Raw genomic sequence first — 13823 nt, forward strand, 5'->3', positions numbered from 1 at the left:
TAAGACGTAGTTGCAAGAGAATAAGTAGGAAATGATGGATAGATCAGATCAGGCTATAATAAGCATATGGTGAAACTGAACAACAAATTACCATGAGATGCTGATGTGCTGTCTGCTGAGATTATGTGAACAAAGCAATGAGAAAGGTTTAATACAAGCCTTATAAGATCTCCTTCTTAAGATGATGGATACAGGTACCCATACTTTTGATTGCAAAGAAGTTTTTTGCATATGTTATTGTTGTGTGCTCAACATTTATTAGCAAATTGTGTGAATTTTGAGTATTGTAGCAATGTTTCATGTGTTGCTTTAATGTCACTTACAGAGCATATCGGTGGGAAATCAGGGACAAAAACTCCAACAAGATAGCATGCTATGGATTTGTTCCATACTATACATCACTCTAGTCAGTTGTGTCATGAGTTCTGGTGCAGAAATAATCAGAACATCAGTTTCATTTCATGCTGTTTAGTAATACACTATTGGGTTTACTCTGCAAGCAAGCAGGTACCAATTGGCTCTCCAAATGGAACCTTGGTTCTCGAACTTAATCTGTTCCGGGGGTCCGTTCAACTCCCAAAACAGTTTGAAAACCAAGGCGTGGCTTCTGATTGGCTGCAGGAGCTTCCTGCAGTCAATCGGAAGCAGCGGAAGCCGCGTTGGACATTCGGCTTCTGAAAAACGTTCACAAACTGGAACACATACTTCCGGGTTTGTGGTTTTCAGGAGCCGATTTGTTCGGGAGCCAAGCCATTCAGGAACCAAAGTACCACTGTACCTTCAGTGCCTATTTATTTATTTAAGAGTTTATATTCTGCCTTTTGATGAATGTTTCAAGCTAGCTAACAACAGACTATAAGCAGTGTAATAAAAACAAACACAATTAGAACAGCGGCAGGTGGTATTAAGACAATAACTTGGAATCCAGATTTCTATGACTCGAATTATGCTCTGGTTCAAATGAGGGGAGGTGCTATTTACCAATTTCCCCTTTCTCTTCTGCAGATCTGCTCCAGAGGGCCAGGGAACCCCCCAGAACAGCATGGATGGTGGTGCTACGGAGGAGAAATTAGCAAAAACCACTTTTCCCATGCCACAGATAGGAGGCTCTGGTGGATTAGAACTCTTCTGTAAACAGAAGGAGCTCTTCATGGACAGGCAAACCCAGCATCCAAGCCACTAAAGTTAACAGATTGGGAGTCATTAAAATACTTCTCACACTCTGGTAATCATAGTGTGGTTACTCCCACCCCAGTGTTGATAATGTTCAAAAGAGATTAACTACATGGAAGTGGCCTGGAAAGAAACACTGTCAATGGAAGTCACCATTTTGTTGGCCCAACGCATCTGATTGCTTCTAAGTTTCAAACATAGCTGGCATAAGTTAACAGGACTACTGAGCCTGAGTTCCAACTTTGGCACATTTGCTTGTCTTTGTCTAGGGATCCACAGGGACAGGGGCATCCTATTGATCCCACTAAACTTTTAAATTGCATTTGAAACTATTGATCTTGATGTTACATACAATTTTCTTAGCTAAAGACTGCTATGCAGTAAAAGCCTTTATTCAAGTCTATAAGTAAACAAGCAGCTTGTCATCAGAAGTGTGTGTGTGCGTGCGCGCGCGCACCCAGGAGGGGGGTGATTTCTTCAGTCATCTATGCCAATCCATACAACACCCACACACTGTTCCAAGCATGTAGAATTTAACAACTTGACTTGAAAATTGTTCATTTTCAGCTATCATGGAAATATATAACAGTTTCTTAAGCTAGCAGAGGAGACAGTGTCATTGAAGTCGAGCCAGTTATGTGGGAGTAAGATGATTAAGGTGGATGTTGTGTAGGTGGAAAAGGAATACTATAATTTTTATTTTTTTTTAAGATTGTGCTTCTAACACGTTTAATATTCTCTTCCAGAACGTCTGGAGTTCTTATTATGAAGGTATTGCCAACTGTGAATCTAGGCCTTAATTCATTGTCACACTACAGTCTGGGAGCCTAGTTACAGCTAGGCTAAATAAAAATGGTGCCCAGAAGCTATAAAATGAATACATCTCTCTCTCTCTCTCTCTCTCTCTCTCACACACACACACACACACACACTCCACTTGTTCTGCAAAGGGATACATTTCTAGCATGACCATAAGGCAGTTGAGATGTCTTAAGTCAGTGGGACAATAATTCACTGAAAAAGTTTCTTCTTCCTCTTCCTTAGACTGTGATTTACTTAAATTCTAGCTGCCTTCCACACAAGTCAGGAAGATGAACGCACACATACACACACACTGCTGTGAGTTTTGGGGAGGGGTAGGTTGTATGATTGAGCCCCCTTTTAATGGATTCAATTCCTAGAATAGCCAGACTAGCTTTCTGGTGAGGTAATGGTCCTCTAACTATGGAGCATTAAGAAACAAAGGAAATGACAGCAAATGGATGAGTCTCCCTCCTTTCATTTGCTGGTAGTTAGAAAGACAAAGGCCAGAGTTGAGAGTTTGAGTTATGTGAACTAGAAGATAGAAGCAAGGCTGCAGGCTGGGCAGAGGCGAGATAAGAGCTATGCTTGATTTCTGCTGGAATCAAAGGCTGTGGCTTTGGGAGAAGCAAGATCCTCTCAAGGTATTAATGCTGTGAACCTCTCCATTGTAGGCTCAAGTTGTACATATGTGTAAATAAACCACATAGCATAAAGACACCCCAGTCTCTGCTATCCTTCATTCCAAAGGAAACACAAACCCTGGGTAAGCGCCTGGAAGCCTCTGGAATTTTGTACTACTCAGAGATTGGGGTAGTGTGCAACAATATAATTGTTTGCAAGTAGCAGTGTGAAAAATCTGAAATCCCAGAATTTTATTTTTAATTTAGAGGGGGACCCGTAGCTATGATGCAGTGGTACTGAAAATGTTATCATTGACATTAGTGGCAGATTTGTTATTTGATTTGATTATTCGCATTTCAAATCCAAGGAAATCTACAGGGTATAAATGGACCATAAGATTTAAATGAGATTATGAAAAACAAAATAAAATATAAACATAAAGTTTTTCTTTTCTATAAACTTAATGGGACTTTGGCATCCATCACTGCCTATCAGGAAAAGCTCAGAGCCAAATCTCTGTCACAATCAATCAGAACTTACTGTCTTGCTCTAGCTCTTAAACACCTCAATTATCTTTTACCTGCAGTAAAAGCTTTTTGAAAGAAATTGTCAAACAAAGTAGGTTCTGCTCACCTCTGAAACAAAATATGTTTGAAACACAGAGTGCACCGCCCTTGTTTTGTGGAGGGAGAAAACAATTCCTGAGGGCATTAAGTCAGAATAAAATTCTAGTGCATTTCAATGAGGTTTTATCATATTGTTACTTTTTGTTTTATTTCATGGCTACCTACAATTTGTGTGTTTTGAGGTATTCTGCTTGGGCCAAGCAATCCTATGCTTAATGTATACTAGATCTGGACATGATGATGATGATTTATTCGACTTATTTGTTGCTTACATCAAAAAGGCCTTTAAGTGATTTGCAAAAACGTTAAAAGCTAAAAAGCAACACATTTTAATAAAGCTTTTCCAAAGAGCCACAAACAAACCCAGCAGAAAAACAACTAAGACCTCAGCAGCAAGAACATTTCATCCAGCGGGCCATCAACCAACTTGTCATGATCTGTCAAATGCCTGGGAAAAGAGATATGTTTTAACTTTGTGCCAGAAAGATGTTGTTGATGGTGCCCAGCATTGCTGCTGTTATGCTGGTGGAATGGCTGCAGAATCCTAAATCAGCTTAGCTGGGGAAGGGAAGATAGATAGGAAGAAAATACAACAATGGTGGGACAGCGACATTAACTGCCCCCATGTCCTTGGAAATACTCTCAGGCACAGAGTTGGGTGCTATCCAGCAGGGCTGATCTTTCAGGCAAAATAGCAGTGGGAGATTGATCTCATGGGTGCTGGGGGGAGGGATGAGCCCCCTTGTTCCATTACAGGAAAGACCTTTTCTTCAGCCCATGCCCTGTCAGATCCTAAGAATGTATTTCCAGTCTTCAGAGCTAGGAGCCTACTTCTGCCTCTCCTTCCAGGGCTTTGTTTTCCTCTGCTGGTAATAGGCAAAATGGTGGGTCTCTTGCCTTTCCCAGGGAGGTCCACTTCAGCTCACCAAACATTCTGTTCTGGATGCTACCAGCTCTCTTAAGCTACTGTAGGGGAGTGTTCGTATTAATAGATGTCCACCCTTCCAGATGCTTGGTATACCTGATTAAGCTCATTTGTAGGTGCAGATGGCTGCATTCAAGCCACCTGACCAGATCTTAGCAGATGGGAAGCAGTGTTCTGCTTAGCAATTTCATAGGTCAATTTTTTGGGGGAGTTATAATCAACACACACTTCTGAAATGACAGTTTATTTTCTTTCTTTAAAATGTTCCTCTGAAAAAGTGACCTGAATCTTTTGACATTAATTCACTCCACTTGCACTGTTTGGGTTTCAGATATGCAGTGTTTAAATACCCTGATACTTAAATCAGTGGAAAATTCTGCTGCTCTGGATATATTGTAGAAGCTTTTCTTCTTTCTATTTCTAATTCAGATGCTTTCACCAGAATATCTGTATTTATGACCTTCATATTTGGTAGCAAAATTAACTTGTCTTTAAGTTCCTTGGTGGAAGAGAAAGATAAGTTGCTGTTTTTCTTGCTGCCGTTGTTGTTAAGCCATTTATATCACAGTATTAGGAATCAATAGCTATGCTATTTGGCATGTCACAAAGTTGAAATAAACACTGCCTGTTCTTCAAATTCTGAATGTTGAAGTAACAGGATCCACAAAAAGACATACCTCAAACAGTGATAATACAGGATCAGATTTGAAACATGAGGGCCGCAAGCCTAAGTACTGGTTTAGAATTCAGGGATGAGAAGCTAGTGCCCCTCCAGATGTTGTTGGACTCCAGCTCCCATCAGCCCCAGAAAGCATGGCTATTAGTCAGGGGATGATGGGAGTTGTAGTCCAACAATCTCTGCCAAACCACAGGTTTTTTCATCCACACTTTATGTTTTCACATTGTACCCAGTCATAATGATGGTGTTCTTTATATTTAATTCAATGAAAAATAATAATGTGATAAGTCAGGTCTGCCAAATATTTTATAGTTTAGTTAGAATAGATCTGATTACATTACATTTCTGTGCAGAAAAAAAAGTTGAACTTACTCCTGGTACAGAATATTTGTATACTGTGAGACTCTACTTTCCCTTTTTAAAAAGAGCAGGTTTCTTGTTTTTATTGGCAGGAAAATAGGCACAGTATGGGGAACCTCCCAAATTTGTGGGAATTTCAGTATCCATTGGGAAGGGTTTCAGTGCTCTACATAGCTTCTTGCTCCCCACTCTATAATTCTATGATCTAGCTAAGAGTTCCTGCATTGCAGGGGTTGAACTAGATGACCCTCAGGGGGTCGTTATGAAATGTGAAATTGTGCTTAACTGCATACAGATTATAGGATTTGAGTTACCTTGATGTGAAACTTATGGCTTTTTAAAGTACAGAGGACACATAGCTCTGATGGTAGAGAACAACTGAAGTCATTCATTAGCACACTGTTAAAGGGACAATAATCCATCAGTCAACAGGGTGATAGTTAAGAGTCGAGCCAGCTTTGTAAGGTGGCAATCTATTTGATGGCCTCATTTGGTATCTAAATAACGGTCTGTGTGCACAGTTTACTGCTTTCCAAACACATTTTCCACAGCTGGTGAGCATGCTTTTTATGTAAGCGCAAACCCTTCTACAAACATTACGCTAGAGCTGTTCATCTGTCAGAAACATAAATGAAATTTCAAACAGATTTAGATGATTAGCTATAAAGAAATTACTTTTATACAGGTTTTTTTTAAAGAGTAATTTGAGCCTTAAAAAAAAAAAAACTCACATGTAATTATCTTATTTTTAAGCAAACAAAAATGTTTTTGACATAGTACAGAAAGCAGGGTGGAAAGAGTGTCCGTAACCCCCTGTGGTTACACATGGTTCAAATTCTTACATGTGGAACCACAACGAAACTTGATTGCTTTAGTTGGTGGATGGCAGGCACACACATCTGCTTCCAGTTCCGTTGTTGATGACAAAAACTACACTCTTGGATTACTTGATTGGGCTGATTTGGTTACAAGCAACACACAAGCAACACACAACTGTGAACTCGATTGGGCTGATTTGGTTACAAGCAACACACAAGTGTGAACATGCTAAGCAGTCCTCTCACTGAAGCCATGTGTGCCAGGGAGCTAAGCCATGGTCTGACTTAGCATTATGTCTGAACTTGGTTTAGCATTATGTCTAAAGCCTTGGTTACAGCTTGTGGCTTGTTTGGAATGAGACAAACCATAAACCCCAAACTATGACTGAGCTCCTGGTAGCATGGCAACAACAGGAGTGGGAAAGGAACAAAGTGGCCAGGATTGTCCCACTGTGCACCAGCAGTGCATGCTCGCTCATTCATGCTAAGCCAAAGTTTGGCTTTCAGTTATATTCAAGGTAGACTACTCTCTAATAAAGTCTGCCAAACCTTACTGAACCAGACAGTTTGGAGGATAGACCCAGCTCCGTCCAGCTGAACTTCTCTGTGGGGTTGCCAGTCCAGAAGATAAATGTGTTCTTTTAAAGTTTGCATTTTTATTTTTTTGAAAAATGGGACTATTTGTAAGTAGTACCAGCAGGGCCTGGAAGACAACCTTCCTTTGACAGACGGACAGACAGACAGACAGCCAGAGAAGCAGACAACTGTAGTAATATTCCACTTCACAGGATAACTTGTGAAGGTGTTGGGGTTGGGTTGTTAGTCTGCTTAATCTGCTCTAATTGTGCATGATTTAAATGGATAAGACATCTTGTTGTAAACTTGATTATTATTCACGCCTTCCCAGTTTTATTATAGGTCTTATGTAAGCCATCAAAGAATTATTTCCAATTCATCATTATAGTTCAAGGTAATCACCATCAACATTTCTAAACTACAGATTTAGGATTGTATTTTATTTCTTGTTGCCAATGTTCTCAAAGCAACATGGATTTGCAATATGCCTATCTTGACTGGTCACCTGTGCCTTTGCCTTGACATTTAGCAGGGTTTGTTTGTAGCTGCCTTTCCTTTTACTGTGCACACACCTGGTTTGTGCCATTATTCTCCTGCACTCTGCCTTGATGAATTTTTGATGAAATGCACTTCTGGGTTCCCAATGCCTATTACTGTCTTTTATTTGGAGAGAACAGTTTGCAGTGGCCCTGGCTGTGCCTCCTGTTTTTGCAGTGTCAGATCCATCAGTCTATTCAGACCAGCCTCTCCCTATATGACTTTGGTCACTTGGTTTTCTTTCTTGTTTGTGAATGCGCCTGTTTCTCTGACATAATCAGTAAGCTGTATGGCTCATCAAATTGAGTTTCCCTAGGGGGTAAAGTTAGCCTAGTTCTTCCTGAAGATGGCAGTTGTGATTCTGTAGCAACAACAATAGTAATAATAATAATAATAATAATAATAATAATAATAATAATAATAGAAGAAGCATTCTCATTGCTATGGCACCCGTGTGTTTTCTTAATGCCATGAAATGGAAGCATGACATGAACTACATGTGGTGGCTACCTGGGGAGCAAGAGAAGGGCTATGGCTTAGAAATCTGCTCTGGGCTTTCAGTCAGCACCCCCCCTGCAACTGTGGTTTCTGCTCCTATGGGGCCAAGACTTGAAAGGAGCCATCAGGCCATACAGTCCATCTACCTGCTGCCCCATCTCCAAGGATCAGCCTATGGAATCCAAAGCACAGGGTGCCACAGTTTGAGGGCATGTACATGGAAGACTGTCTTACAGAAGAATATGAATATATGAATTTTCCATCTAGCCCAGAACCACTTGCTACTCTGAGTGGTAGCAGCTATCTGAGGCTTCATTTTGAGGCGCCCACCCTGTGGAATGCCCTACCATCAGATTTCAACGAAATAAACAACTATCTCACTTTTAGAAGACAACTGAAGGCAGCTCTGTTTAGGGAAGTTTTTAATGTTTGATGTTTTTAATCTATTATTATTACCATTATTATTATTATTATTATTATTATTATTATTATTATTATTCTTGGAACCACCCGGAATGGCAGGGGAAACCCAGCCAGATGGGTGGAGTATAAATATATTATTATTATTATTATTATTATTATTATTATTATTATTATTATTACCTTCACAATCATTTTAAACAAACAAACTCCTTCTCAGGCATACTATGGGAAATATTTCATCTCTGACATGCTGGAAACTGGATCTGTTTAGGGATTTCCATATGTGTTTGGGGGGCTAGCTGAATGTGAAAATGTCCGAAAATGTGATTCTCTCTTTGAACCGAGATTAAACCAAATGTAAATATTGAATTGATCTGAGCTTGCAATTAACCAGAGTATGCTTTGGATTCTAAACCTAATAATGCATAGTCTGTAGCAAAAGAGTATCTGATTCCTGTGATGAAGTGAAGATAAAGCAATACTTTTCTTTTCCTGGCAGAATGAACCACCAGGTGGGCATCAGCAAATAATTTAGCACAACAGTTCTCAAAGAAAGCTAATTTGCTGCCCTGAATCTCACCTAGAATTTATCCTCACCGGGCAATGAGTCAGAGCATCAAACAGTGATGGGTGGATTGCAGGTCTTGGGGAAGAAAGAAGCAACTTTTTTCTCTCCCTCACCACACACTCCATTTACTTTAGAACTTCAAAAAGATCCAGTGCCCTCTAAACCCTACTCCGAGTTGTTATTTGTCCTGCTTGCATCATCACCTTTCAAGAATGAACCTTTTGCTCAACCTACATTTTTTAGGAGGCCGGAAGACACTCACTGGGACAAAACTGGAGAAGATTAGCATCTTGTATTTTCTCTCTGATTATATCTTACCTCTTTCATAATGCTTATGCACCTTTTAAAAATAACGTGTTATGAAAAAGTTGAACCTGAGAAAACATTACCTGTTGCTTCCACCATTCCTTCTAGGATGACCACAATTTCTAATTCCTCTTTGGGCAGTTGAGCTTTGGAAATCTCCCAGAATGGACTCTGTTGATTTATTTCATGGCTGATGATCAGCGGTGAAACCAAAAACAGACGATCATCCCCTGTATAATAACCTACATTAATATCTGTCTGGTTGAGTGGTATAAATTCCCCCTCCTTTGTCTGTTTTGACTTGATCAACTTGGCTCGTATCGATGCTTCCACAATGTGTGAATTTCTAAGGTCCCCAACACGGAACATCAGACACAGCTTTCCGTCTCGCATGGAAATTACGGCATTGGTAGAAAACACCAAGGTTTCCGCCCTCTTCTTGGGCTGGGATATTTTCACAAACATGCAGCCAACCATGAAAGCATTGACTATAGATCCTAAAACAGACTGAACTAAAAGCAGGATAATTCCTTCAGGACATTTGTCTGTGATGACCCGAAAACCATACCCAATGGTGGTTTCTGTCTCTATGGAGAATAAAAAGGCGGAAACAAACCCATTGAGGTTACTGACACATGGGGTCCATTTCTTGTCCCCTATATGCTCCAAATCTCCTCGGATGTAAGCAATTAGCCACCAGATGAATCCAAAGAAAAGCCACGTCACAGTATAAACCATGACAAAAATAAAAAGGTTGAATCTCCATTTGAGGTCAACCAAGGTTGTGAAGATGTCAGTCAGGTAACGATAAGTCTCTCTCACATTTCCGTGGTGGACGTTGCATTTTCCATCTTTCCTAACATACCTCTGGATTTTCCTCTTGGTACATTCTTTTAAGTGCTTCGGCAGATCTTCCCTGGCTTGTTTGGGTAACTTAGGTGGATGGATTGTAACAGGGCTCTCCACGTCCTGCTCCATTGAGTCTCCTTCCAGCACATTAGCTGACAGGAAAGAAAAAAGAGAGCATAAATACTGATGTGCATACATAAACTTGATTAATCAGCACCTTGATATTCACAATACCCCATGCATGAAACAACCAATGCTTTTGTCATTGATAACTAAGGATCCTTCCATGCATCCATTTAATTGTGCATTCAAGATGATTTGTGCTCATTATAGCATCAGGGCGGTTATACTTGAACCCACTTTCCATACTGTTTGCACCTGCAAAAGTTATGAGGTGGCCTTATTACTTTGTTTTCAGCCAGTGACTTCCTGCTGAAATCCTGTCTGAAATTGTGTTAGCCCTTTTTTTTATTGCGCCTGCATCACAGACGGTCAAAAAAATTAATAAACATGCTTACCACCTATATATATGGGAATCGCTTCTTTCTCCCATTTCCTTATTCTGTTTTCTATACTCAATCATACATATGTTGCCAGTTTCTTCATGAATGCATCCTATGTACAGGCATTCATACAGTGGTACCTCGGTTTACGAACTTAATCTGTTCCGGAAGTCTGTTCTTAAACCGAAACCATTCTTAAACTGAGGCATGCTTTCCCTAATGAGGCCTCCCACCGCCGGTGCCCTTCCACCGTTTGGATTCTGTTCTAAGTATGAGGTAAAGTTCGCAAACCGGGACACTACTTCAGGTTTTGTGGGGTTCATAAACTGAATCGTTCTTAAACAGGACTGTTCTTAAACCGAGGTAGCACTGTATATATAAACATACCTAGTCTTCATAAATTCCACATGGGTTGGTAAACCTGAAATGTACCACTCCAGGGTAGAGGTGAAAAGCTCACAAACACTAATTACTGAAATAGGCATGGAGGTCTGGTAGTTAGGGTACCACTTTTAGGGCCAATAAAGAATTTTGCGGTTGTGCAGCCAAGCCTTTTCTGCTGCCATGATTGAGCTCCACAATGCCAAGCTCCTAGGAACACAGCCCTTGAGACTTCAGCCCACTAATGTTCCTCTGGACACTTCTCCCTGTTCAACAGGCATTGGTATTGGATAGGGAACAAATAGGTTTCTTTTTCTCCTCCAGCTTCTGTGAAAAGTTTCATTGGTGTGTGGGAGATAAAAAAAGGAACCCATTCCCTTCTCATCATGGTATGTGATGCCTGGTCACTTACTGTTCCTCCCCCCTTTCCGACTTACTAGACAGTGAGAAAGGAATAGTTGGATCTCTTTTTAAAAAAATCTTCCCAAAATGTTTTATGAAGGTTGCCAGTGTGTATGGCAACCTCTGCAAAAACATTTGGGAAAGGGAAAAGAGGAAGACATTCATTCCTTTCCAGCTCCCTGGTCCAGCCTTTCACCCTGTCACCTGGTGCAGGTGGTGACAACCTCCACAATGTCAGAAAAACCCCAACCTAAGTTAAAACTAAGTAGGAATGCTGCACATGGAGCACTCTGGGAAAATGAAGATGGGAGGCAGAGCTATCTGAAGTGCATCAGCTCTGTACGAAGATTTTAAAAAATAAAGAAAAGATGTTCTGGCAACTGCTGGTGTGGCCAGTAATGTTGGTTCCTTTTGGACTGTAGGGCCAGGTCCTGTGTGCTGGTAGTCTGGCTCTAAAAGTGCTGCTGCTTCAGATTTCCACAGCAGCCTTTTTAAAATCTCTCTTTTAAAATAGACAAAACATGGATGAATCATATAGGTTTGAAAGGACAGAAAAAAACATAAAAGGTGTGTTTGTTCTGTAGTAAACATTTTATGAAATATCAGTACTCTGTTCTCTACACCATGTTGGATACTAAGCGGACAGATGTCTGAATGTTGTTTTTCTTTTGAGACTTGTTTCTTTGTAGTAGACTTGTTAAAATATCTAGATGGAGGGAAACTACTTCCAAAAGAATACACTCTCGGCTTTCCATTGTCTCAGAACGTTTCTAGCTATCAAGCATGTACTTTCTTTCCCAATCAGTTGTTTATTTCAAAGTAAGGTCTAACACCTCAGAATGCAGTAATGTTTCTGTGTTTGGGTCTATCAACTTATAGGACACTTTCAAAAAAACCTGCCTATTTCATGAGGGGCTATTAGGTTTGGCAAAGCAGCTCTGAGGGTTCACCCACACTTCCTCCTGTCCCTTAATTTCTCACCATGGGTCCAAGAGGTTTCTTTCCCCCCATCCTGCTGCTAATGTTTACTGCTGAACTGGAACAAATGTAAATTGGGTATTTTTTTTGGCAGACTGATGCTTGTTCCAATTCAGCAGTAAGCACTGGGTTTTCCTGGGGAAAGGAGTGGGACAAAAACAAAAAACAAATAACCATCAGATCCATGCCTAGAAATCAGGGGAAACAGGATAAATCACGGGACAAACAGAAGTACCCTTACAGTGAGGTCTTTACTACATTTGGTAACAAAGCTGCCTCCCTGGATTACTCCACATTGGATAATGAAATGGAATAACAAATGCACATCTCTGTCTTTCCCCAATATAACAAAATAGCAGGGCATAGGGATTAAAATGTGGAGCTATAATGGCTCTGAAGTAACTCAGGGATTTATCAGTTACGTCTGTACCACCTCCTGTTGCAGGTCCCCCAATTACATTTCCTGCTACATAATTTCTATCTAAAATTGTACGAAGATTATCAGAATAGGTACTGCATACTAAGAACACAAGAATGGCCAGCTTCTAAAGCAGAACTACTGATCTCCTGTATTAGAGTCCCGAAGAGAGCAATTCCCCAAGATGCTTCACTAACTCAAAGCTTTCTCTCCCTCTCTTAGTCTCTGCCCTAAAAAAATAAAAAATAAAACCCTTCTAGCTATCTCTCTGGTAGGGATGGGAGCAAAATTCAATTCTTTTTTGCATTTAATCAAATTTACATTTTGGTTTACATTTACATTTGGGGGGGGGAAACAAACTCCAAAAGACGGCCTTTCTTCAGAAGTCACAGTCTGGTGAAACGGAAAGCTCTTTGACTGCCTTACTAGCGCAGTCAGGGGGCATAGTGTGCCCTAAGGTAGCATATTCACTTCCTATGTGGCCAGTATGGAAGACAATGGGGCATGCAGAGCAGGGATGGTTCACTCTGCTCTATCAGCCTGATGCCCAGAGCAGGGATGGAGAGGGAAGGGGCTTTGGGAGAGTGTAGGAGGCCAGATGTCCGAGGCACCTAGTGGACCACAATTGCCCCACACCACCATTATGAGGAGCTAGAATCAGGAAACAAAGGTATCTTGAGAAAGACAAAATTGAGCTGTTTTCTAGCATCCCCCTTGAGGAAAGCTCCTTAAAAAGAAAATCTCTTCTGCGCTCCTTCTAACAACATAGTCCAGGAGTATTTCCTCCATCACCAATCAGTGGTTACTCTGATGCAGCAAGATGGGCTTCCAGATGCACGACCTATTAGCAATGTGGTGCCTCTTGACAGTTCCCCAGGGCAGTCTCAGATCCCAAAGGCACACGCTAGCTTGGTAGGAGTTCCTCAGCTGGGCATGTATTAGGGTGGTGCACCTGTTTCAGGTGGGTTTAGAGCTATGCACAAGTTCAAACTTGTCAACTTTAGTGAATGCAGAAAGGAGTTTTTAAAAAGAAGCAGAAGCAGATATAACAATCTTCTGAAACATTTGGGCTTTGACACCTCTGACTACATAGCTTTTAATTTTGCTCTTTGTGGTTAGTTTAGTGAGGATGATTATGCTGAAATTCCTTCACAGTTCCACCCACCACTAGCACAACCCTCCAAGTCAGGCCTTAGTGATATGTAAAGAGACATTTTTTGATTCAAGATATCCTTATCAGTCCATTTCAGCCCAATCTCTCTGATGAGACTGAGGATGACTAGAAATGAGACAAATAATTAAGGGGGACGAGGATCTACAGGGGGTCTAAATCTGTAGACTGCAGTTTTGCTAGGGAATTACCTTTGAATTTTTGAAC

The 13823-nt window shown here is 40.7% G+C and overlaps 1 protein-coding gene across 2 annotated transcripts in view; it reads right to left on the reverse strand.

Annotated features, from left to right (window-relative positions):
• KCNJ6 (potassium inwardly rectifying channel subfamily J member 6) overlaps positions 1-13823 on the reverse strand; it is a 103306-nt gene that overhangs the window by 10004 nt on the left and 79479 nt on the right. For both annotated transcript variants that reach the window (XM_083438718.1, XM_083438717.1), the window contains one exon: positions 8998-9915. In XM_083438718.1, coding sequence (XP_083294844.1) covers positions 8998-9892 — 895 coding nt within the window. In that variant the 5' untranslated portion in view covers positions 9893-9915. The remainder of the gene's footprint in view (positions 1-8997; positions 9916-13823) is intronic.

Source organism: Podarcis tiliguerta, assembly GCF_965153285.1.
Source record: "Podarcis tiliguerta genome assembly, chromosome: 4".
In the NCBI taxonomy this organism is placed as follows: Eukaryota; Metazoa; Chordata; class Lepidosauria; order Squamata; family Lacertidae; genus Podarcis; species Podarcis tiliguerta.